Source organism: Lepisosteus oculatus, chromosome 12, assembly GCF_040954835.1.
Source record: "Lepisosteus oculatus isolate fLepOcu1 chromosome 12, fLepOcu1.hap2, whole genome shotgun sequence".
NCBI classification, from domain to species: Eukaryota; Metazoa; Chordata; class Actinopteri; order Semionotiformes; family Lepisosteidae; genus Lepisosteus; species Lepisosteus oculatus.
The window spans coordinates 33,103,273-33,128,801 of NC_090707.1; the positions used below are offsets into that span (position 1 = coordinate 33,103,273).

At 41.8% G+C, this 25,529-nt stretch overlaps 2 protein-coding genes across 9 annotated transcripts in view; one reads left to right on the plus strand and one right to left on the minus strand.

Moving 5' to 3' along the window:
- The first annotated feature begins 2 nt into the window (after nt 1-2).
- On the plus strand, nt 3-14,145 carry flacc1 (flagellum associated containing coiled-coil domains 1). 2 transcript variants are annotated; one of them, XM_015359473.2, is made up of 15 exons: nt 6-187; nt 303-408; nt 1,259-1,452; nt 1,899-1,986; nt 2,378-2,487; nt 2,805-2,898; nt 4,321-4,382; nt 6,786-6,883; nt 8,418-8,470; nt 9,639-9,738; nt 10,104-10,207; nt 10,932-11,003; nt 12,924-13,013; nt 13,324-13,433; nt 13,565-14,145. In XM_015359473.2, exons 3-15 carry the CDS (start codon nt 1,268-1,270, stop codon nt 13,752-13,754), a joined length of 1,356 nt encoding a protein of 451 aa, XP_015214959.2. In that variant the 5' UTR covers nt 6-187; nt 303-408; nt 1,259-1,267; the 3' UTR covers nt 13,755-14,145. The 2 variants fall into 2 exon arrangements, with proteins under 2 accessions (XP_015214961.2, XP_015214959.2); XM_015359475.2 differs by lacking the exons at nt 13,324-13,433; nt 13,565-14,145 and having other exon boundaries at nt 3-187; nt 12,916-13,013.
- Nucleotides 14,146-14,325: 180 nt separating this feature from the next.
- The window catches only part of trak2 (trafficking protein, kinesin binding 2), a 61,654-nt gene continuing 50,450 nt past the window's right edge, over nt 14,326-25,529 (minus strand). For all 7 annotated transcript variants that reach the window (XM_069196951.1, XM_069196952.1, XM_069196953.1 and 4 more), the window contains 5 exons: nt 24,631-24,828; nt 23,490-23,776; nt 22,146-22,466; nt 21,093-21,192; nt 14,326-19,816 (listed from right to left, as the gene is read on the minus strand). In XM_069196951.1, coding sequence (XP_069053052.1) covers nt 19,078-19,816; nt 21,093-21,192; nt 22,146-22,466; nt 23,490-23,776; nt 24,631-24,828 — 1,645 coding nt within the window. In that variant the 3' untranslated portion in view covers nt 14,326-19,077. The remainder of the gene's footprint in view (nt 19,817-21,092; nt 21,193-22,145; nt 22,467-23,489; nt 23,777-24,630; nt 24,829-25,529) is intronic.

Here is a 25,529-nt window from a genome sequence, read left to right on the forward strand (position 1 = left end):
GCCAGAGCAACTGGATTCAGACTGTACACTTTGCAAAGGGACAAGATTTGAGTGAGGTCTCTAGGAAATTAAACCTTCCACAAAGCAGCTGAGGAAAATCTGCATGGAGGACTGGAACATTCTAGGTTTTTAGAACTTGAAAAAAAATAGCTAAAATTGGCTATTTTCATTCCAACTAAACATTTCTGTGAGTATCAATACGTAGAAGAAAACTCTTTCTAGATTTTCCACATACTTTTGCCTAAACGTTATGTATTCTTTCATTTTTCTTCTTTCTTTGCCATTTTTTTCAATCCAAGCAGGTTGTCACATATGGAAATTAAGGTTGCTACCAGCTACCAACAGAAAGAAGCAGGTTAATGTGAGATCAAAGTGAAAGAAGACGGTGTCTGTGTTTGTGACTTTTAGGTGAGTTTAATTTAGTTAGTGCAAGGAGGCAATGATTCAGAGAATGGATTGATGTTTTTACAAATAATACAATATAATATGGTGATCACAGGCCATCAACAGTGCAATACTGTAGGTGTGATCCATCAGAATGTGTTGGAACAAACGTCTGCTTGTACAAACAGTAGGCATTTTGTAATTCAGGAAGCTGCAGTAATAGGAGTGTGTTTTGGATGCAATGCTCTAATACAATCAGAACATTTTTATGTTTTAAGCCATGTTTCACCTTTAAAGTGAAAGTTTTCCATTTGTGGCCTCAAAGACCCTGTATTATGCAATTTTTGCTGCAGCTGGTCTTAGCTGAAGCCTTAAAGGAACTTATCACTTTCTTAATTAGACCTCAAGAAGATAAGGTTATGAAACAGTTTTTTTTTTAATTTCAAGTAAATTTCAAGACATAAACAAAATGAAAAGTCACTTGAAACCCATTTACAGACTCCAGGGACACTAAGTCCCGATTATAAACAACACCTGAATGCTTCATAGAATGTTTTTGTTTGAAAGAAACAGTCTAAGCAGTTTTTATTTATACAGTATATGCAGTATGTTCATGATTCTTGGACAGCTTCTCTGAGGTAATATGTACTGTACACATTAACAATATTTTAAAAAATCAGACCTTGTTTGTGCATATTTTTGACATTAATGAACGGTTACTGTCATTAATGAATGAACACTAACGAATGTCGTTGTAAAATGTGCTATATTATGTTTTGAACGTTCTCTATTCATTTCAAAATATTTTTTTTATAAAATCATTTTTATAAAAGTTTATAAAATCATTTTTAATATTTTTTTTTCCTCCGTGCAGAATCTACCCATGTATACCCACAACATTGCGACTCAATGCACATGTTTCAGTGTCATCAACTCAAAAAGGACGAATGAACAAACAGCCGTACCAGGATGCACAGGGAGAGCTGCCCCAGGAGGACTCATCAGGCACCAGAGATGTGCCTCAGCAAGTCCCAGGCTTAACGTTGAGCCACCTACATCTAGGCCGGGGTAAGCTAAAGTGAAAACCCGCAGCTGTACGGTCAGGTGAAAGTGTTCAAATAATGAAAGAGATTAAATAATGAAAACTGTTGTCATTTTTGGAAGAGAGAAGAAGCTACAAGGGATGGGCACATAACAAGGAGGATGAAGGCCCCTTGGACAAAGGACAAAACAAACAACAGCAGCCAATAGGAAAATGTGTTTATGGAAAACCCAGGCATAAGACACTATGGCTGGACTAGATTTACTAAGGATCAACCACCATGCTCTAGAATGAAGAAGATAGGACCCTAATACAGAGTCAGGAGATAACCAGGGGGTAGCCTTTCAGGAAATGATGTCATAGAGAATTATGTGATACAGTATGTCATTATGTTGAAGGACTAGTGAAGGAAAACTCCTCTGAACGTTAATTAAAAATAAAATTTCATGACCTGCTGTACGAAACTCTGCAGAGGGAGACCGGCTTCGGTGAGACTGACCTTGTCAGTCAGAAGGAAGAGAGAAGCTTGGTGCTGGCCCAAGCAAGCTCAAAAGAAGAAGGTGGGTGTCTCTAGCAACAGCACGTTATAGGTCCTATACTGTACCTACCTCTACAGTACTTTCTCTGCCACCAAAATGTGATTATTTGGAAATAAATTATTATATTTAAAGGCTCAAAATGTGATCTTTTTTGTGACTGGAAATTTTTCTCAATGGTTTGTTGTGAACATTTATGAATGCGTTGGGAAAATTGTTTACTTTCCTATTGAAGTGTTATATTTGAAATATGGATGATGTGGAAAGACACCAAACGCATCACCACAGAATTATTGAAGCTGGTGGGATGCTGAATGTAGCTCACAGGAACATGAGGTTTCTAATGTAACCCAATAACCTACTTTATATACTGTAGTTTTTGAAGAGTCTACCCACGTTTTCTCATTCTCTGTAGGATGATGTGGAATCTGTCGAGCTATCACCTGGATATACCCTGACAAGAGGCAAAAACCATTTTGCTGTCACCCTGGGCGAGGAATTGTTTGGACTTCCTTCACAATCCAGGTGAATAGAGCCAAAAAATTCCAATATTAAAAGCCTTATTAAAACTTAATTACTTAACGCATTGAGGGAGGCAGAAAAGTAAACACTTATAATATACTGTACAAACCAGACAGGAGTTAACCCTATTAAAATTATTAAACTACTCCCCTGTGTGCTGTCATTGGTGTGCATACATAAGCTGAAGGCTGCTGGCCAGGCCTTCATTTGGAATTAGAAATTATTCTGAACTGATTTATGTGGTAAAGATAAAGGATCATTATTGGGCCACAGGATAAGGCAGTGCTCAAGTCCTAAATTCCTGAAGTTTTCTTTCTTAGTAAGACCATTACGGAAGACCTAAAGGAGCAGATTGGCAAGCTGACTGCACTGTTAGAGGATGAGAAGAGGTCCCATCAGGAGACACGCAGGAAGGTGAGCTGTTCTCCCCTCTCTAACAACTCTTTTCACAAACACATAAGGCCCTCAAGAGGCCCTGTGTGCCTGGTTACCTAGCAACTGCATACTGTATTGTAAGGCCCAACAAGTCCACTGCTGAATTGCTTATTCCACTGCTTAATTCCACTCAAAATGGAAATGAGTTGTCTATCAGCGTGTTGGATTGTCTATTGAAACACCATAAGCAGGAGCAGCATCTGTATTATCTGCATTAAGTACAAGTGTTTCTCAGTGAGGATAATTGCCTTCTGTTTGAAAGCTCATGACAGACTGCAGCAACAACTCACCCATTTTAAAATCATTACCAAGCACGTGGGATGCCTCCTTAAACTGGTTTAGAAATGTGTGGTGTTTCGTGAAAGTGATAATTATGAAAGAAGAGCTTGGAGAGATCTTTACTACTATGAAAAAATACAATATCTAATCTTTTTACAGCTGTAGTGAACAATATTGTGGATATTATATGCTGTACACTGCCTACTGTACTGTAGGTCAAAAATGTTACAGTTGACCCAATTTATTAAAGCATAAAACATTCCTGATTAAACAGCATTTTTTATTGTCAGGATACTTTTTATCAGTAATAGAAATATTTCTAGGAAATCAAGAAGTTATTGTTTTCAGGCATTTTTACACTGTGGTGGCACTGATATAATGCAGAAACCATTCTCAGAAGTCAAAACTCTCAGAATCCAAAGGCAAGTCCGGATCATTCTAAGCTCTTCTATTGCTTATTTAAAACCAAGAAAATCATGGTTCATTACTAAACCTAACCAGCCTCTGGTCTCTCTGTGTAACTGTTTTACCACCGTGGACTTGTTTTTCATACCTTTCTTTTATCATTGTCAGTTGAGGTGGATAGTTTGACACCATACCCTAACCATTTCATCCAGCTGGGGGTTGTGGGGTAGCCTGAGCCTATCCTTCTAAGCAACGGGCGCAAGGCAGGATACATCCGGGACGGGACACCAACCCGTCCATCACAGGGCACACACCAGCACAAGCATGCCTACGAACGCTCACACCTATGGCCGATTTTACCAGAAGTCAATTAACCTATCAGCATGTCTTTAGCCTGTGGGAGGAAACCGGAGCACCAAGCAGGACCCATGAGAACATGCAAACTCCATACAGACAGTGGTGTGGCAGCAATATTAACCTCTGTGCCACCGTACTGCCCTTAACCAAGCCAATCTTTACAAATTTAGAGAAATCTAAATAAATATGTTGCACCAGAATGGACAAGCCTCTTCAGTCCTGCAGTGCAACACAGGTAACAAGGCCAGTTCATGTTTTGCCATTCTGAAACACAAGAGGAAGCTGTACTAAGCTGTACGGCGCATTTGAAGAAGAAATGCATCCTGAAGGGCTGACGTCTTGTTTCTCTCTGTGGAACAGCTCACAGAGGAGGCAGAGAGCAGAGTACAGGAGATCGAACAGAAGCATGGGGCTGAAATCAGGTAGAGTGCCAATCGGGAATGTCCTGAGACCCAGTAAGCACGTGTTTATATGTAAGGATATACTGTACTGTACCACTGCAGTCAGAGGAAGAATCAGAGCCATTTGAGAGAGAGACCGCGCAGGCTAGAGAGATCAGAGACTTCAAGGGTTGGAAAGTTGGCAGAGAGTTTACAGTTTGTCTTGTTTGTCTTGTTTTGCTTTGTAATAATTGCACCTTTATCTAAGGCCAGGAACCTTCCGGACATTTTGACCTCATCTATGTTTTAATAATGGGTGTTAATATGCAAAGGTCCTACCAGAACCTAGGAGCTTTCCGCCTGTGGAAGTCTAGTGGTCAGATAGTGCCCCTTAGTGGCTGAAAGTAGTATTATCCTGAAAAAGACACATCGAGCATAGGTGCCGTATCCTATGGAAGCCCGTTTCCACCAGGGAGAACAGAAAATGCGCTATGGTACAGTATCTCAGAATTGCGACTTAGTATCTCAGAATTCCGACTTTATATCTCGCAATTGCGACTTTTTATCTCACATTTGCGACTTCGAAATGGCCCATATTTCATTGTCTGTCCTTTTGTTATTGTAACGGATTCGGGTTCTAGGGCTTGTGCCCTCACCGCTCCCACCCTACTTTGTGTCTAACTGCATTGGCTCGAAGCCAGGGCTATTTCGAAGTCGCAAATGTGAGATAAAAAGTCGGAATTCTGAGTTACTAAGTCGGAATTTTAAGATACTAAGTCGCAATTCTGAGATACCATAGCGCGTTTTTTTTTACTCCCTGGCGGAAACGGGCTTCCATAGTGTCCAACCAGAATATGGAGGTCCTCTTGGAGGAGCTGGTATAAGTGACTGCTGCACTCATTGCCAATGAGGCTATGAGACCAAACAACAGGAGGTGGACAACAGCAGTCAGTGCTGGTCCTGGAAAATACCCCTTGGTAAAGAGGACTGGCTCCAGAACTCTGCATTTCTGGGAGGGGGTCAGAGCTGCAGTGCTTGCACGTGTTCGAGCCCTCCTCGTTCCCAAGTCTCCAGTGAGAGTGAAGAAGGATTTGTTGACACCCAAGTCTCCACTAGACAGAGCCTGGGCAATTTAGCTGCTGCATGGTCCCAAGACGTGGAGAAGTTCAAGAGGGCACCCTTCCCAGTGTGTTGCCTGCTGCTAGAGCAGCAGGAAAGACACAACGGTATTGGAGTTTCCATCCGTGCCTCCTGGGAAATGGCGGGGGCAGATGCCTACAGCAGCTGACCCCTGAACAGACAGGGCAGGAAAGTTGGATTCATGAGGCGGAGGACCACTCTCCAGGCTGTTTGGTCTTTCCTCCCTCCTGCCCGTAATTTTTTTCTGGCAGCAAGCTTCATCTCCCCCACATGGGGTTGAGCTGAGGGGGAGGATATGTGACTGAGGGCCCAAGGAAAGCTGGGTAATGACAACAGGGCTGCCAGTAGGTGAGATCTCAGAATAATCTTTGTAGTGAACTCGAATACAATTTGAATGAATCTCTCACATGGGCCTGCTTGAAAAAGGGTAAAGTACAAAGAAGCCCAAGGAATATGACTGCACAGGTATGTTTGATAGAAAATCATGCCAGAGAGATGGGAACCTGAGGCAGGTTGAGGTAGGGGTTGAGACCTGGGATAAACCTCCTGTCTCTTTTGATCACGTCCATGTCTATTGGATAGTCCTGTGAACCACTCTACATTCCTCATTAGGTACAGCCAAACCAACATTAGCTTTTGCGAGTTTTAAGGTTGTTAATCAAAGCCTTGGGTGTTGACTCTTCCAAATGAAACTGTGATGGAGGTCACCTGTTCAGAATGTCTTAATGTAAGTCAGTAAAAGAGAAAATAATGACCTAATAAGAGTTATTCATCTTTATAATGGATTTCTTACCATGTAGTGTGAGATAAAAAAGAAGACCATGTAATAAAATCTAGTTCAGATTTTACTAAGGACCATAAGCATTTTATTTCAGAATTTGAAGAATGTTGGTAGATCTCAAATAGGGAAACCCAAGAATGTTGCTAAATAGAAAAGAGTTTATTCTGGTCACAGAGCTCAGAAGAAATAAGAACAAATATTGAGCAAATTTACTTTTTTGAATAACTGAACACATTGAATTCCTAGATCCTTGATCTTGGATAATTGAACACAATATAAAGAAGCATTTCATACTTAGCTTTTGTTTAACTTTTAACTGACGCATATATTACCTCTGATTAAACAATAGATTTATTCATAGCACCATTAGTATAGTTTAAAAAGCCTTTCTAGATTAAGTTTTTAAATCTAGGCTTCTATGACACTTGATTCTTACGGATCTTAAAGCCTATTAAAATGTGGTCAACTAGTACTTATTATCTGGGTACCTCTCATTGCACATTCGACTTTCTCTGCTCCCCCAGGCAGCTTCTCCACACCTACAGGTCAGAGGTCATGGCCATAGAAGCCCAGCAGAAGAAGCTCCTGGAGGAGGAGATGGCCTGTGCAGAGGAGCGTTATGGTACAGTGCTGAAAACCAACCGGTTCTTTCTCACCCTGTAATCTACTTCATCACTTTAATTACTTTGTTGTTTGTTCTGACTCTACCAATACCTGGTATCAACAAAGCATACGCATTAAAGCCAGCGGCCAGCAGCCATATCACCCTGCGACTCACAACTGGCAACCCACTGAAGCTAAGCAGGTGTGAGCCTGGTCAGTACCTGGATGGGAGACCTCCTGGGAAAAACTAAAGGTTGCTGCTGGAAGAGGTGCTAGTGGGGCCAGGAGCAATGGGTTGGCTACATTACTCTACTCTCCTCCCCACTGATAGCTGATGTGTGGTGAGCGTTCTGGTGCACTATGGCTGCCGTTGCATCATCCAGGTGGATGCTGCACATTGGTGGTGGTGGAGGGGGGTCCCCATTACCTGTAAAGTGCTTTGAGTGGAGTGTCCAGAAAAGTGCTATATAAGTGTAAGCAATTATTATTAAAGGAAACCTTCCATCCATCATTTATTTATTCTTAAAGTTCCTCCAGCATTTGAATAGGTCCGAATCGCACACAGTCAGAATAATAAGTATGTGTGTGATCTACTTGGATGCTGGGATCTACTGGGATTGGAGTCCAGAAAGTAAATGAAATAGAAAAGTGTGTTCTACTCCCCAAATCAGAAAACAATGACAGGTGTAAAATGCACACTCCTTCCTGAGCGCAATGTCTCTGAGCAGAGCACAGCACCAGGCATAAGGAACGAATATGCGCTCTTCAGGGCTTCTTCAATGCTTTGGATGATTAAAAATTGAAATCCAGAATGGGATAAAGGAAATAAACTGGACATCATCTTAATACATAAAACAAAGATTTAATTTAATACAATACGAAAATACGAATCAGTGGCGATGGGATGGGATCCTCAACAGTTTTTCAATGAAAGCCTTAAACTAGATTTGATGCAAGAGGCCAACCAGGTTTGTTTCCAAGAGAAGACGTTTCCTGTGGTCTTATAAGCTTCAATTCGATTTTGTCCAGTCATCATTGAAATAGAAAAATGTCATCTTCAAACGTTTTGTGTGTCATGAGTCTTATAAAATAGGTGTACTACTTGTACTAATCAGGTACCAAAGGATCATATTTTGCTTCCACCTACTGGAAAAATGTTGGAAAACACATCTGACCTTTTCAAACTTGTTTTTGAAATGATATTTTATGTATATGGATTAGTCAGCCTATCCAGGGCTCCCTTCCGGAAACTTCCATCCACTGGGAGTCCAATAGGAGGCTGTTCATGCTACATGCCCTATATCAATTAGTATTTAAAATTGAATTAAAAAAATGAAAATGTCTTATTTCACTATGTAACTGAATATGTTTCTACAAAATGACATCTATAATGTTACATGTCCAGTTTATTATTTCTTGCCTGGACACCCCGTCATTTTCATAATAACCCAGAGCAAGGAGAACAGCCTATTATGATGATCAGCATAGTGACACTTCTTTATTTAAACAGTGCTCTAATTTAGTACCTCAAATTGATATGATTTTCTTTCCAGGCAAGCTAGAAAAAGAACATGAGCTGACGAAAAGTTCCTTTCGTGCCTACAAGGTAAAATACCTGAATTTATATATCGTCAGCTAATACATTTTTGTCAATATTGGCTTGTCTTGGAAAATGTGCATCAGCTAACAGATTTGTCTGTATTGTCTTCTCTTGGTATTTGCCAGGGCATAGAGCTTTTAGAGTAGATAAGGCAATGCAAAACATATCTTATACTCTTATTACTGTCAGAAATCAAGGTGTATACTTTTCTCCTGTCATTGCTTCTGATTAATACCCAGAAGGCTTTCTGACACAAATAAAGAGATTGTTATCTTACAAAAAGGTCACTTTGTTCAACAAACGTTGTGAAGCTGTTGTGAAGCTACAGTAGACGTTAAACAGAAAAGGAACAAGTAATAGGTTTATTCCATGCTGAAAAAAAGAAGAGAACACAATGTTTCGTCCGTGGAGCCTTCTTCAGGTGTGGAAGGTAATGGAATAAACCAATTACTTGTTCCTTTGCAGACTACGCATGCTGACGCTGCTACCCACCTGAACTACGTTAAACAGAAAATGTGTATTTTCAGGCTGTAGACTAAAGCTAAGATCATTCAATTACACATGTATAAAGACATTTTAAAAGACGGCCTCCATCAGAATTCAGTCTGATCTCTTTTTTATTAAAACATCTTTATACTAGCAAGGAGTGGACAAAAAACACCAGTCTAAAGTCACTTAGGGCCTTGAACTACCACTAATGTCCCTTGCTATTAATGTCTTTCCACCTTAGACAGTGTTGCACACAAAATATCAGTAAGTTGGGCTGCTTTGATCACTGAATCTTCTGCCAAACTGGGCCCAACATTCACCACTCTTTCTTAGTCACTAGGTCTCCTCTACATGTATATTATTATGGGCAACCAGGCGTTTGCTTTCAATATACTGGACTCAGTGACCCTAATTGATCAAGGTGTTTCCATTATTTTGTCCTATGGTACACCTCTATTTGCTAACATTACTACACCCACACACTGCAAAGGAGCAAGTAAAAGTTTATTCCAGGCTGACAAAAGAAACACAACTTTTCGGCTGTGAAGCCTTCTTGAACTACTTACACCCGTACACAGGTGCTCTCTGTCAATGGGTTTCTAATCATGGATTCATTCATGGATGGTATTGTGCAGTGTTATTTCACTTGTGAAAAAAATAAACATCACCCCTTTAATGTCCACAGGACAATTTATCTGAGGAAATGGAGTTAAGATGGAACAAAAAAGAGATTGACTGGAGGCTTCAAAGTGAGAAGAAGCAACAAAATGAGCTTCTTAAGCAAAGTAAGATGTGTGGTAGCAGCACTGCAAACACAATACTGAATGAATTACATTATTAGTTATAAAAGTGCCAACAGCGGCTTAGATACTGATTCATTTGGTAGCTGCAAGAAATGTAGTATAGATTGCTTGGCTAGTAACAGCGATCAAGACAAAGAAAATAGCTATTATTTGAGTAAAAGATGTACTCTTCTGTCGTTTCCAAGGATGTTGCCATATAAAGATGGACATAAATTAATTTTGGGAAAAGAACTTCTTTGGGGCATCAGAGAGCTGCACAAACTTTAAGAAAGAAAAAAGTGGACTATAAAAGGACAGCGCTCATAGTGTTTTCATCTGCTCTGTGTCTGTGTGCCTCCGCTTGGCAGAACAAGAGCTGATGGGGCAGTTTCAGCAAGAGAAGGATGAGATGAGGCAAGCCTTTGAAGGTCAGATCTCTGCGCTCAGCAGAAGCCACCACAAGGAGACTGAGGTAGGTGGAATCTTATCCCGTTAAATTTTTTGCCTACACTTAGAGTACAGTATATAGCGTTTTCTGGACACTCCACTCAAAGTGCCTTACAGGTAATGGGGAATCCCACTACCACCACCAATGTGCAGCATCACCTGGATGATGCGACGGCAGCCATAGTGCACCAGTACCCTCCCCACACACCAGCTATCAGTGGGGAGGAGAACAGAGTGATGAAGCCAGTTCATAGATGGGGACTATTAGGAGGCCATGATTGGTAAAGGCCAGTGGGGAATTTGGCCAGGATCCCAGGACTACAACCCTACTCTTTTCGAGAAACACTCCGGGATTTTTAATGACCACAGACAGTCAGAACCTTAGCTTTACACTTCATCTGAAGGATGGCACCATTTTTTACTGGTCTCCCTTACAACTCTTCCAGCAGCATTCCCAGGAGGTCTCCCATCCAGGTACCAAGCACCAGCTTCAATGGGCTGCCAGTTGTGAGTTGCAGGGTGATATGGCTGCTGGAATTAAAGACATTCTGCATCATTCATTAAAAGCTGTACCCTAAGGCAATTGGGTGTAATCCTGCTAAGGTCTTTTTTAACACCAGTAAATTGGCAGGGTGCTTCAGCTTCTTCGGCCTGGAGTCGTTTTTTTCCATACTCACAGCATCAGATGCACAGAAACACGGAGGTCTCCAAAACACAGCGCTTGTTTACTTGTTCAATTTTTTTTTCAGGAACTACACAAGCAATACGGAAAGGCGGTAGAGGAGGGAAAATTACTGGACAAAGCTAGAGAAGAAATAACGGTACTGTGTCTGCTTAAGCTTTTTCCTTTTTTAAAGCAACTTCAGAACCAAATACAATTTTAGGTTCCTGAGCAGGATATATCTTTATAACAAGTAAAAATAAAGAATAAGTACAGGTTTAATCGAGGATAGTGTAGTGCACTGGATAATTGGTAAGGAGGCACTCTTGGGCAGGAGTGGTTGACTCCTGGAAGCCCTGTTCATTCTCTCAGTAATCTCACGATCAACCCTCAGGTAGAGGCAGAGAAGCTTTTGTGCCAGAATCTCTTTAATTCAAAACCAAGCTCAGCTCCCCCCCATGTAAATACTTGCATGTTAAAGGGCATTTCACCTGGTTCTGGCGCATTTCAATTTTAATAATACCTTCACTCTATCACTTGTTAGAGGGAAAGGAGTCCAGAAAACTTCAGTCCACATTTTAAAAAACTTTTAGTTGAAAATGCATTATTTGAAAGACAATTTGTGTACTTAACTGTATTCTATGGTAGTCATCAGTATGAATAAAGACATTAAAAGAGTCGCCACAAGTTACTGTATCTGAACATATTCATTTGTTCAAATCGGTCACCAAGAGTGCGAAATCATCGGCTTTAAACACAAAACAATCATGTACTTCTCTTCACGTAACTTCACGTCTTGTCCACATAGGAACAGCCACACTACCACCCTGGTTACCGCTGTGCCACCTTAGATCTGACCGTGCTAAATCAGGATTTAAAAAAATAAATGAATGTTTATCCATTTGTTTTGCTCTTGAAAACCCGATTAGTATTTCCTGGAATTTTTAATTGACTGACATGAAAATTGAATTTATCATGTTATTTGTGAAATTAGATGACCCATTCCAACCTCTGTCCTTCAGTCATTAGACATCAAAACTGCCATCTTCTTAATGCTTCTTAGTTTGCCTTCTGTTCTTTCCATTGATAAGTATTTTTGTTGAGTATTTTTCTTATCGGTACATACAGTTCAAGTACAGGGCCAGATTATTTGTTCGCTGTGACACAAATTTTCATTTACTTGTTTCGTTGTAGATCCATTTTCCTTACACAGTAATGTCCTTTGTTTCACCCGTTCTTAACCTGACAAGGAAAAAAAAAGTTAATAGTTAAAAATAGAAGTTAATTTTTTATCATCAAATGGACTGATACCAGTTTTACTTTTAACTGAATAACCAACTTAATTCGGAACTGAAAAGAACATTAAAATGACTTTTCTTGGACCTTGCTGAATTGCTCACAAATTTCAATTGTGGGGAAAAAAAAAGATGTCCTGCCCAAATATGACACTTGAGCTAATATTATGACCAGAAAGGAAATGTTTCAATGTGAGAATACGATCATTCAACTCATGCTAGCCGTGGTAGAATGTGGTAGAATGACTAATTATCATTTTTACATGATATTCTGGGCAGTACAGTGGCAGTGGTTAGCATTGGTGCCTTGCTGTACTGGGGCACTAGGTGGAAATCCTGACCTGGGGCACTATCGGCATGGAGTTCATATGTTCTCCCCACGTTTTTTAATGGGCTTCCTCCAGGTGCTCCGGTTTCCTCCCACAGTCCAAAAACATACAGTAAATTAATTGGCTTATGGGAAAAAAAGGCCCTGGTGTAAGTGTGTTTATCTATGCCTTTGTGTGTGCCCTGCAAGAGCCTGGTGTCTCATTCATCAAGGCAGGTATACCCCACTGCTTGCCTGGGATAGGCTCCAGGTACCCAGCGATTCTGAATTGCAAGAAGCGGTTAGAAAATTGATGGTTTGATGCGATATTGTCAAAATGGGGAATATCAGTCATGAGTCGCTCATGAAAATATGTTGGTATATTTTGAAACCTGAAAAAAAAACCAGCAAATATCGCGACTGTCTATTTGTTTCCATACCTACTTCAAAATAACGCTGCATTTGTTCAGTTGAACAGGCCCTGACATCGGAGGCTGCAGAGAACAAGGCCTTAATCACCAAGTTGAATGCGGTTCTTAAACAGACACAGCAGGAACTGCTGATTCAAGTAAGAAATGAAGGGCTCCTAAAAATGCATCTGCTTTTTTCTTGATCATTTTCAGTGAATACGGTTGTTACCTTCTAACGGCTTCTCAAAGTTGGAAATTTTATGCAGCATCGATGCCTTGATTGTTCTAAAGGAACTCACAAGCCCTTATAACAGTCTTTTGACACACTGAGTAAATGTAACTTCGTTTCAGTCAACTACGATGTCCTGCAAGACTCACCCTGTTGCAAAACAAATCAAAGATTTAGCCTCACGCTTAGCAGACAGGCCTGGTAGACAAATAAATTCAATGCTTCTGACATCTTCGCAGAAAGGAAAACTGGCAGAGTTGGAGAAGAGCTTCAACCAAAAGATTTCGGCTGTGGACAACAGACACAGGAACCGTCTCCACGCGCTGATGAATGAGAATACCGACCTCAGGTTAGAACTGTCCAGGGTGACTTCACTGTTGAAAATGCTAATCAATGACAAGTGTCAAAATGTTTTTTTTCAAACCACAAGCTTTTTTTATGTGTAATGTTAAATACATTCACCATATTCTACTTTGACAGGCGCAGATTTTTCTCCAAATGTGAAGAGCTGTATGAGGAGAGGGCGAAGACTGAAAAAGAGGACACAGCAAGGTTGCGGAGGGTGAAGGAGAAACTCCTGTCTGCTATACAGCAGCGAGAAAGTCAGGCCTCACAAAACAGACAGACTGCTGGTCCCCGGCCTACAACAGCACCTCACACTGGACAATAACATTCCAGTTACTCACATATTACTACACTACATACATATTTCTAAAGACTCAATCTCAACAATCACAATACCAACCGACTAGATATTGTATTAGAAAAAATTTTTGGTATAGTGCTGTGTTTAGTTTTTTAATGCAATTGAATCAATCCAATTCCAACTTATATTTAAATTTGATTTGCAAGATGCTTTATTTTATGAAGCATTTTAAATTTGATCTAAATCCAAACAGCTGTGTTTGTAGCAGCTCCTTCCTCAATGCTTCTAAAAGATGGACTTTACACATTGACCTTCCTCCAGAAAGAGTCTACAAAACTTAATGTTTCATGTTTTTGAAGTGGCCTTCTTTTGAAGCCAAGTGACTGATTTATATTAAAAATATATTTGTTTCAAAGGATGTCTGAATATTCCCATTTTATCATTGGTCTACTACTTCCTAGAAAAAAAAAGGAAAACAAAATATTACTATAATGACGTTAATTGTATAATGCTTACATAAAGTACAACCATTTTAGTAAGATACCATCAAACTTTTGATTTCAAAATAAAGCGTAAAATAAAATGTAGAAGTCAGTTTTATTAATAATTTTTATTTTAAAATATTGCACAGGTTTGTCCGGAGGGAAAGTTACATATCATTCAGGCTGTATATTTACAAAAACTGAACCCCCCCACAGTACCCAAACCTATGTTGTAACCCTCTGACCTCCCAGTTCTCCCGAATCGAGTGTCATCTCTTAAAAAGATTTTTCCTTTTGTAATGGACTAATTAAGAAAACAAGTAAATGATATGATTCTGACAGTTGTGTGGGTGCTATCATAGTTATTCAAACTGGTATTTTGATTTAAATTTTTTGTCATCTTGCCACAAACTGATAATTACACTGGATTTCTTATCCCAATATCCCACAAATAATTAGGAATACAGATAAAGCGTAATCCAGTTCATACCCATACTGGGACAGAGAGGGTCAAATACCTCAATGTTAAAATGACATGGCAGAAAGAAGTTTTACTTTTACTTACTTATGGTTGCCATGACAACTCTTGTGTGTAGTAACTACTTGTTTACTGTGGTCACTCCTGACTTGTTAAAATTATTTGAACAAACTGAGGCACTTGATTTTCCATTTTTCCTTTACAAAAGTAAAAAGTGGCACCAACTGTCATCATCTGGAGTACTACCAAGAAATCACAAAGGCCTAGACTCGCTGAGCCTTGGTGTCTGAATTTAGGCTTTTAAGTTTTTAACATGCTTCATGAAGGCTGGTTTGAATGCTATCAGAGTTTGATAACAGACAGTCTGAAAGAGTATACATGCACAGTCTACAGCTCTAGCTTATAAGACTCAAACAATATTAATACTGCATGAACACTAAGAACATTGCATTTCCACTCAAAAATTAATAGAGATTTCATTTTGTGATAATTTCTGACTTCTTGGTTATGAAACAGAACGCTTGTTACATAGCTGTGGCTAAATGGAATATATTCTTTACATTTCTCGTTAAAAAGACAAAGAAACCAATGATACAGTGTTATTTTTCTAATGTATAATGTTGATACAAGATACAATTTGTAAAAGTGCTGGAAATGAAAATAAACAAGCCTGGAATGATCTAAGATCAACAGTAGCCATATTGTGGCATGCTGGCGTTCTGTAATAATTTGGTATGCCACTTTGAGCATAAAGGCTACATTTATTGGACCAATCTTTTCTAATCCAGTTTAAATTACTTTGCTTCTCCACAACCTAACTTGGGCTAATTTCTAAAGCTAAATTTTATTCATTTAACTGTAGCCAAAATTTGGTCAGGAAATTATTTAAATTTCTGATTTATTACAGGCCTTTAAAATGACAATTACTTTTGTTCAGAACCACATTAATGTGCAATTAGTTCATACAGTACTGTACTGGAAGGGCAAAGCACAGCCTAAAGAATTGGAAAAATGTCACAAGCTTTTGAAGCCCTGCAATAAAAATAAATTGAAGACTTGTTTGACAGCACTTTTAGTTCAATTCCTAACACTGCAAAATGATACTAACAATCAGGATCAATCTATAATATCCTTCAATAAGGTGCAAAGCACAATTTCCCATTTCTCATTAAACTGATTGCACACTTAGAAAAAAGTGCAAACAATATCTTAAACAATATAAATACCTTTAGGTTAATAAAAGGAAATTGTGGTAAGTCACAAGAAATATCAGTGACAAATGTTTTTTTCTCTTATTTTAGATCATCCCAAGAAGACATTACACACAGACATAAAATGCATCAATGTCTAATCTATAATCTTAGTAAGCCATCTATAATTAAATTTTCATATACTGTACTCAAGAAATAAAATGATCAGTAACAGAATGTAGTGCTTTCTAGAAACCAGCTATGCATAAAGTCTGATGGTTGCCTGCTACATACAGTACAGCCAACTAAGTTTTAAGTTGCTCCTATTTCATTTCTGCGTTTTCTGTACACTGCGCAGGAGTTAGTCAAAAAAGCAATTATACAGTGAGCACAAAGATACACTTGAATTTCAGGAACTTAAATTCAATTCTTTTTCAGCAAGGAAAGGGTTTCGATAGAATCGCCACTCTCTATATGTCAGAGTATCATGGAAAAACACAAAACTGATCACAAATAAGGTAGACACTGAAACCACATTATAGTGAATTATTCATCATAAAGATGACGCCTTCTTCCGCTTTCCAGTATTTTAAGCTTGCATTTACTTATTTAAAAGTTTTCTATGGGCTTTGTGGCATAATTGATATAAACTGTGTATTACAAGGGGAAAAAGTCTCTTTAATGTTAATGTACACATTATAACACAAAAATCAAATGTTAGGACACACTTTTAACTTTATTGTTTGAACGTTTTTTGGTTGGATTTGTACTGTAGCTCTTGGACTGGCTTATTCCAAGCTTTTCCATACTTTAAAACATTGACACTTCAGCTAGAAAATGTGAAAATTGCACTTCAAAGCTGCTCAGGAGCTTGCCTTCTTGCCACAGAATTAAAATTATTGAACTAAACAAAGGAAGAAAAACAGGCCAGTTTGCCAATGGCTAGCTCTTTGAAAAAGACCTCTCTGTCGCCCTTAGCTGCCTCGATTAGAAACAAAACTAGCAAAACTAAACATTTCTGCACACTGACATTTACCAATGCTGAAAATCTTCAGTCTAAGCAAAGAGAATGTTTTGCCTTTCATGCACAACTAGCCTAAAGCCACCACAAGATCACAAGAGAAGTGGTCATCTGAAGAACTGGTATATTTTTACCTTCTGAGTGCAGGATTCACAGCACAAACCTGCTCCACACACTACTTACTCAAGAAAACGTCACTTAGCTCAGAGTCATTTACCCTCTAAAATACTACAGAACCAGCGAGATAAGATTGTGGTCTTAGTGGCAAAGTCAGAGCTGAGGGATTGAATAAGTGTCTAGTACACATGATCTCAAGCTCTCTCCAAAGGGCTGAAACAGAGTCATAACGTCAGATATAAAGCGCACATACAGTATGGCTTCTTTTTCCCATGTCAATAAACAGAAAGCTAAAAGTTCTAGGACTACTGCATCACTGAGCTCCTGTTAGAAACAGGACAGAAGCGACTATCTAGACACCGTACTAAAACAGAAGCAATGATATAAGCTGCTGTAACATTGCAAAAAATGACCCCTTATATAACCACGCCATGTCAAATATACTGTATAACTATACTGTACATATGATAACTACTATAAGTATAAAATGTCATGCTTTGTCCGTGACTTTAAACCTTTCTTGACAGAAAAAACAATCCACCACTGTGTATCTGTCCATTTAACTCTCAAGAGTCATCTTCCCATCGTAAAGCTCATAACGCCAGGAACCCTTGGGTCCCAAATCAAGAACCTTTTGCAAATAACTGCCAGGAGTATCAAGCCTCCCGGCTGTGACCAAGGGTGGCAAGGATTAAAGGCAAAACAGACATCACTGCAGTTTTAAGAAATCTGCCCATTGTGCACGGTAAATGCATCATATCAGCATTACAATCATGTTATCGGAATGCCAGAGGACTATGAGTCTGCTGTCGTAGAACACCAGTAAATAAATGGGCTCCACGTTATTGCACAAAGGAAAAAAAAAAACAATCCAAGGTACTGAATCTTTCCTCTAGATAAATGAGCACAGAAAAGCTTTTCCATTTTCTTAAACTGTACAAAACGGCAACCCCTGCATGAATGTCAAAACCTAAGAAGAAAACAGAATCTCTTCCATACATTCAGTTTTGAAGGATAACACTGCTAGGCCCTTTGCTGTCCACTTCACCTAAAAGTTTCAGCTTCCTATGGGACATCTAAAAGAAAATACTGGCATCTTTAACTACTCACTGCCCGCTATCCAAGTAACTCTCTCTTACTGTACGTCATTTGAGTAAATTTGTGATTGCCCTCAAACTGCTTGACAATAAACAGATTTGGTTTTATTAAAAAAAAAAACATTTCTAAGCAAAACAAAAGAGGCAAAATACGATTTTGCAGTTCAAAATAATAGTAAAATAATAAAATAAGGAAGCTTTGTAGTCTTTTGGAGCCCTGAGCTTAAAACTTGAAGAAGCAAAAATCTAACAGTCAGAAACGTTTTTGCCAGAAGTGTGCTTTGTTAATTAAATTCATTTTACTGCTCTGCTCTAGTGTTTTCTGCCAATACTATGGTTATATGATACAGCTGCATAAGAGACTGCCAAAATAACAGTGGCTTATGCAGGTAACAATAGTGCATTGCTGTTGCAAAACAGCTCCAACTGGCTGTTTATGAAGTGGGGGCTGTGCTCTGTTCCTCTCGACACAAAAACCTCATCTTAGTTCCCTCTACACCCTTCATACTCATCCAGCCTGCTCCCCATCTCATTCTCTTCACCTTAAAACCCTCTTTCCGTCTCTCTCTCACCCTCTGCGACTTCCTCACACCCTCAACAGCAACAGAGTACATCTCTCAGCGCGCACTGCAGACAACTCTGATAAAAAAAAACCCCACATCACTTTCACAAGGACCGTCACAGCCCCAGCCCCCACACCAAGTACCAGCTTGTATTTAACCCTTGCTTTCAGAAAGCATTTGGTACTTTTTCAGTTTCCAATTCCAAAAAAGGTTACTAGCTTTTTTGCTCAGATATGAAACCACGGGCGAATGCTGTGCTATTTTCTGGCTCAAATTCATAGACTGACAGTTTTTGGTGGTGGCTGGAAAAGGAGAGAGGTAGACATATCAAGCGTCAATCCAAGTTTTTAACGCCCACCATCTTTTCCTTTACCACTTTCCCTTCTGTTTTCCGGCGTTTTAAAGTCTCTGTTCAGTCCTCAGGGGCTCCGGGGTGTCCTGTGAGGCCCGTATGGACAGCGGTTTCACCTCCGCGCTACGCTTTTCCTTCAGGCTCCGCACTGGTGGAATCGGGAGGGAGGCTGGATGGGAGGGGGTGCCGCTTGCTGGGGGACCCAATCCCCCGATCATAGCTGGAAGGCTCTGATTCCTCCTCAGCCCGTCTAGGAGGCTACCGCCGCCGGCCGTGACGAAGTGGGCCGACTCCTGCCGCCGGAGTCCCCCCTCCGCGTCCCCCCTGAGCACCTTGGCAAAGCCCAGCCTCTTAAGGCGCTCCACCAGGTTGACTCTGTTCTGCGCCGGGTCGGGCCGAACTCGGCCGGGTTTAAGGCCGTACACCTCCTGGAGGAAGATCTCCGCGGGCCGCGAGGCCAGGAAGTTTTCGGCGCCGGGGCGCGTCTCAAAGGGCACCGGGGACGAAGCCGGGGAGCGGGAGGGAGAGTTGGGAGGGGTAGAGGGGGGGAAACGTGTCTTTCGCGGACTCTGGCCTGGGGGGGACTCGGAGACGGGGCTGCTGTACACCTGGGCGGAGATACCCTTCTCCTGCAGAAGTTTGGCCAGTCCACGAGTGACGGTGGCGTTGTGGCCGTGGGTGAAGGCCTCTCCCAAGCTGAGGCGGCAGGGGGTGACCGGTGTGCTGGGTCCTGTTCTCAGGGAGCTGGGAGTGTTTTCTCCATTGGGCACAGGGACATACATAGAGCTAGAGAAGCAGAAAAAAAAAAGAAAACTGTCAAGAGACAGCATTTTTTTACAACATCTACTGATGGAAATGTATTCATTTTCACAGCGTGAAGCCGGGTTTGCTATTCGGTCAGCCAAGAACAGGCCCAGAATGCATCTGGGATTTAAACTAGTCATGGGCTGCCCCAGAGGTGGCTTTTCCAGTAACCCGAAGATCACAAAAAAAAAAGTTGTCCCTAAACCGATAACGGTTTAGGTCCCTTTTGGGTGTAGCCCAGAGCTGACATTTATAAAGTAGAGAACACTTACATGTGTGATACACCTGGGTTGAGGTGCCCTAGAAACTGTCTTTTTATAGGTGGGTGTTGGGAAACACAATAACAACTACATAGTAAAAAAAAGAACTTGAACTTTTACAAAGAATTCACACAATAAAATGGGGCGGAGAGGTGGCTCTGTGGCTAAGGATCTGTGCCTGTGGCTGGAAGGTTGCCGGTTTATATCCTGCGGCCGGCAGAGGAATCCTACTCCGTTGGGCCCTGAGCAAGGCCCTTCACCCCAGCTGCTCCAGGGGCGCTGTATAAATGGCTGACCCTGTGCTCTGACCCCGAGCTTCTCTCCCTGTCTGTGTGTCTCATGGAGAGCAAGTCAGGGTATGTGAAAAAAGACGAATTCCTAATACAACAAAATTGTATACGGCCAATAAAGTGATCTTATCTTATGAAAACACAAACCCCTAACTCTCTCCAAGCTCCAGGTACACTTCTTCGATTCACCCTCCCGATAAGAAGTCAGGCAGCTGCCAAAATCTCTTTATGAAAAACGTTCCGCACAAAATCTCCCAAAATATGCCAATTCCTCTCCCCCTTCTCTCTCAAGTACAACACATAACAGAGGCTCGGGTCTGTTCCCAGAGAGCAGATCGCCACTTGAAGCCTCTGCTGCTCGGTTTTTAAGTGTCACCTGACCAATTGTCTTCTTCCAATTGGTCAGGAGATTGAAGATGGCAGATCAGTCCCCACAGTCTTCTGGGGAATGTGGTTCCAGCAAGCACTGCCGTCTTGTCTCCACCTACTGCCCTTTTAAACATGATGCATGCTAGAGATTACATCCTGATTTGAAAATGGTAGCATTGATGTAAATAACAGGAAAGTAATATAAATAGGACAGCACCAACACAATTTTAGGCACTGCTAAATTGAAGTATGTAAAGCAATCCCCTTTGCAATTACCACCATTTTATTAAGGAAGAGGAAAACGGCCTGAATGCTGTGAAAGTATAAAGGAAGTGTTACCTTGGTGTGACCTGAGTGACATCAGATGGGTGGAGAATCCGACAGGTTGTAAAGGTGTAAGTGGAGAAGGTGGAGCTCAGACATTTCCCTGGGTTGGGGGCTTCAGAAAACAGGAAAGTCATTATGACATGGCGGTATCCTTCAAATCCGATTCCTATACAAATTCTTGCATTTTAACGCATCAGGAGATGCTACCATATCTTTTGATGACTGCGCAAAACGGAAATCACAGGAGGCCAGCTGATGCAGATGTGATTTCAGCCTCAGCTCCTGAGGATGTATGAGACACTTGACGTACAGATTAATGAAGTGTTTCATTTCTTGCTATCCCTTAATGACAGGATAAGAAAGGAAAACTGTTACAAATTCAATATATGACTTATCAGTATTTGTTTTTTCCTTGCAGGTAAAAAAACCCTGTAAAATGCAGTTAATATTAGCTACAGTATACACATACGCAGCCACTGGAAAGAGAAAGTAAATAAAATAATGCTAAATCATGAAATTCCAGACAGCAAAACCACACCTAGCGAACTGGAACCCAGTGCTTTCCGTGTAAGTGAGGCAATACAATGTCCAAAGCCCTATAAAACCTTCAAACACCTTGAATTTTTATGAAAATATCAGTTCTGCCACTTTCAATCAATGTGTTGTGAAATCACGCGGATGAATGCAAACTTAGCATCTTCAACATCTTTGAACAAACAGGAGCCAACGCACAGTCATGCAACAAAATGGCGGATTCGGTGAAATTACAAAATGCACATACATTTTAAAACCAGGATCTTATTCAAACCCTGAATGCTCCAAAGAAAGTCTTCTAAGTGTCGTTCTACCGCATGTAGTTCAGCCGTTTGTCTTCTTTTCCAAATTACGAAAAGAAAAGTGTTCTGGCTATTCTCTAGCGTTGAGCTGTCCATGGAAAACAAGGCACTGAATGAATAAGAAACTGAAGATGACGAATTTTAACCGCACAACCAAATGCGAAGGATTGCACAAGGGGAGGTGGCTTATTCGTGTCTTGTGAGGATGCGAGACAGCACGGGAGCTCACCAGGGGTCACGGGTGTGCCAAGGATCTGAGTCTGGGGCAGGAAGACGCTGGGAGGAGGAGAGCTCTCCTCCGGAGGGTCCGGCTTCCTGGCCTCTGGGGTGGAGGAGCGCTGCACCTGGAAAGTGATCCCGCCTTCCTCCTCATCCTCCGCGGCTCTCGGCCGCGGGTTGTCCTCGTCATCCTCCTCGAGGTCCGAGAGGCGGTAGACAGCGTCCTCGGGCAGGGGTGTGAAGCCTTTGGTCACCACACCAGGCCGAGTATCCAGGATGGTGGCCAGGTGGGGCTGGGCCAGCTGCTGCCAGTGGTGCAACGTCAGAGAGCCTAAAGGAAGCAGGGGCATTATTCACAACCGTCGAAATTGTCCTATTCTTACCATGTAGCGTGCCCTCGCATTTTTCATCTATGCAACCTATGCAGCTGTAGTAGAAAGAGATATCCATTATCCAATCTGTTATCAGAAAACTACATCCAGAAACCTACCCTGAGAAACACAGAAAGAGGGACTACATGTCAAAAGGAACATCAGTCCATCACAGGGCACCAATTTTGGAAGGTGTTGTCGTTTTTGGAAGGTGGGAGGAAAGAAGAGCATCCAGCAAGAATCCAATGGAGCACAAGCAGCCAGCAGCTATATAACCCTGGAACTCACAACTGGCAGCCCACTGAAGCTCAGCAGCTGTGAGCCTGGCCAGTACCTGGAGGGGAGAACTCCTGGGAAAGCTAAAGTTGCTGCTGGAAGTGGTGTTGGAGCAGCCAGTAGGGGCCGCTCGACCCTGCAGTCTGTGTATGTTTAATGGCCCAGTATGGTGACGGGGACACTATGGGATGAGACGTAAGACCGAGGACTCTCTGTGGTCATTAAAAATCCCAGGGCGTTCCTCGAAAAGAGTAGGGTAGTTACCGTGGTGTCTTGGTCAAATTTCCCCCTGCCTTTACCAGTGGCCTCCTAATAATCCCCATCTATTAGGCTTCATCACTCTGTTCTCCTCCCCACTGATAGCTGGTGTGTGGTGAGCGTTCTGGCGCACTATGGCTGCCGTCGCATCATCCAGGTGGGGGCTGCACGTTGGTGGTGGTGGAGAGGAGTCCCCATTACCTGTAAAGCGCTTTGAGTGGAGTGTCCAGAAAAGCGCTATATAAGTGTAAGGAACTGTTCTCAGAACTGTCCTGTGGCTTCATTAATCCAGCTGCTTTCTTGACTTGAAAAACATGACGGTGAAAAAATTAGAGGAAGTCGGGCCGTCTACAGCATAAACAGCGTTGAGGAGCTTGTTGCAAAGATTGGAATAAGAGGCCCTTCTCCCTTTCCCGAAACAAATTAAAAAGAGCCTCTATCGCCTGTACCTTCTATGGGTTTAACTATCTGCAGTTTCTCAGGCAGGAAGGTCTTGAAGCAGCTGGAGCTGCCCGACAGGTCGGTGAAGCTGGTGCCCGTGGAGAAGACGCTGCCGGTGGGGGAGCTGCGGCCGCTGCCCCCGGCCCCCGACAGGGCCCTCAGCTTCCTCTCCCGCTCGTCCTCGAAGAACTGCCGCTCGCACAGGTAGTTCTCCCGGCGCAGGGAGAGGCGGCGCAGGGCTGCCGCCAGGTCGCTGCTGCCGGGGGTCCCCGGCTGCCCCATCCTGCTGCCGTCCCTGCGCCAGAAACGTCCGACGGAACACGCCGGAAACGGTTGTAAATCTCGAGATGTCAGGCGGGGAGACCATTATCACCCAGGCCAAGGACATCCATCTCCATTCCCCCCCCCAACACCCACCACTCCAGGGAGCAAATAATCGTCAATATATTTACTCATGCAACACGGCAACATACTGTATGGGATCATGGACCTGACTACCAACAACTAGTATTTCAAAACAATTTTTGAAAACGAAATACCTCAATTTAAATTTTCCACTGTCAGCTGCCTCCATCCCTGATACACATCGCCACCTAGTGGCTCACCAGAGTTAGCTCTCCACCTTGCCTCACCTTACTTTAATGCACTAAAATCATTTACAACTGAGTGGGTCTTTTTACCTGCAGCTTGTTGCTAATTTCCTCCCTTGTGAGCATAATCTATAAATTAATCACTGAACACTTCTAACATCCCCTGACAGCCTTCTATAATAGATCAACTGATATCCTCGAGACACTTTAATTCTTCCCTTACAGATTGGACATTGGAATTGTATTATTAAAAGGTTTATTGCATTACATTTTGATTCCATTGACTCATTCAACCAATGTCCAGGATTTTGATTAATCTTGTACTTACAGTATGCAGTTTTTCACATATTTCTACATGCTTTACAAAATACATTTTTCAACTGTTAGAAGAACTTAGGCAAGACTTTAAATTAGCAAAGAATTTCCTACTTCATAAACTTTGACAAAATAGGTCACCAGAAGGGATACTTCACAGTAAATGTGCAATTCAATGTCGGGAGGAAAAGGCAAATGACTATTGAACCACCTTGGTGAATTTCGTTTGGTACCCGGGCCTGACCTGGGACTGTCTGTTGGTGGTTCAGTGCGGTTCTGGTGTCTGACGGGCTGTACCCCGGACAGGAAGGGCTGAGCAGTCATGACGACGCCACTTTGGTTCGATCCAGGGATGGGAAGTGGAGGAAGTACCACAGCAGAGTGAGCGCGAACCGACTCATTTACCGTCTTGACCGTCTCAAACACCCGTTTCTGCATGTTCCTGCCGGAAAGTGAAGAAGGAGAAAAGAGTTCCAGTCTTCCCTGCTTGAAAGAGTGAAGCAAAACTTAAGGATAAAGGTCCAACCACCCATTTTCTAACCGCTTTATCCAGTACAGGATCACAGGGGATCTCCGGAGTCTATCCCAGCAAAGCAACAGGCACAAGACAGGATACGCCCTGGGTGTGACGCCAATTCATCGCCGGGAATATATAGACACAGACACACGCACAACAGGGCCAGTTGTCTCAGAAGCTGATTAACCTACCAGGATGTCTTCGGACTGGGGGAGAAAGCTGGAGCACCCACATGAACGGGGGAGAACATGCAAACTCCACACAGACAGCACCCCAGGTCTGGAATTGAATTGCCTCAGCGCTGAGAGGCAGCAATGCTACCCACTGCGCCACCATGCCACCCCCAGGGTCAATAACAAATTATTTTGCTTGTTAATGTACACAGAAACTCCTGGTAAATTCAAAATATGCTCTTTTAAAATACTGGAAACTAAGCAAGGACACTTTTCTCAAACAGGAATTCACCATACTATGTTGCATCTAGAATGGAACTGCTGCAGATATAAATCCATAGGAGAAATTTTACCCCGAGTTACAGGAAACAATTGTACCAATAATTTATGGCACATTTTCTTTATAAAATGCCTAGGCCACGCAGCATTTGTTGTAAGATACTGAGGTAATGA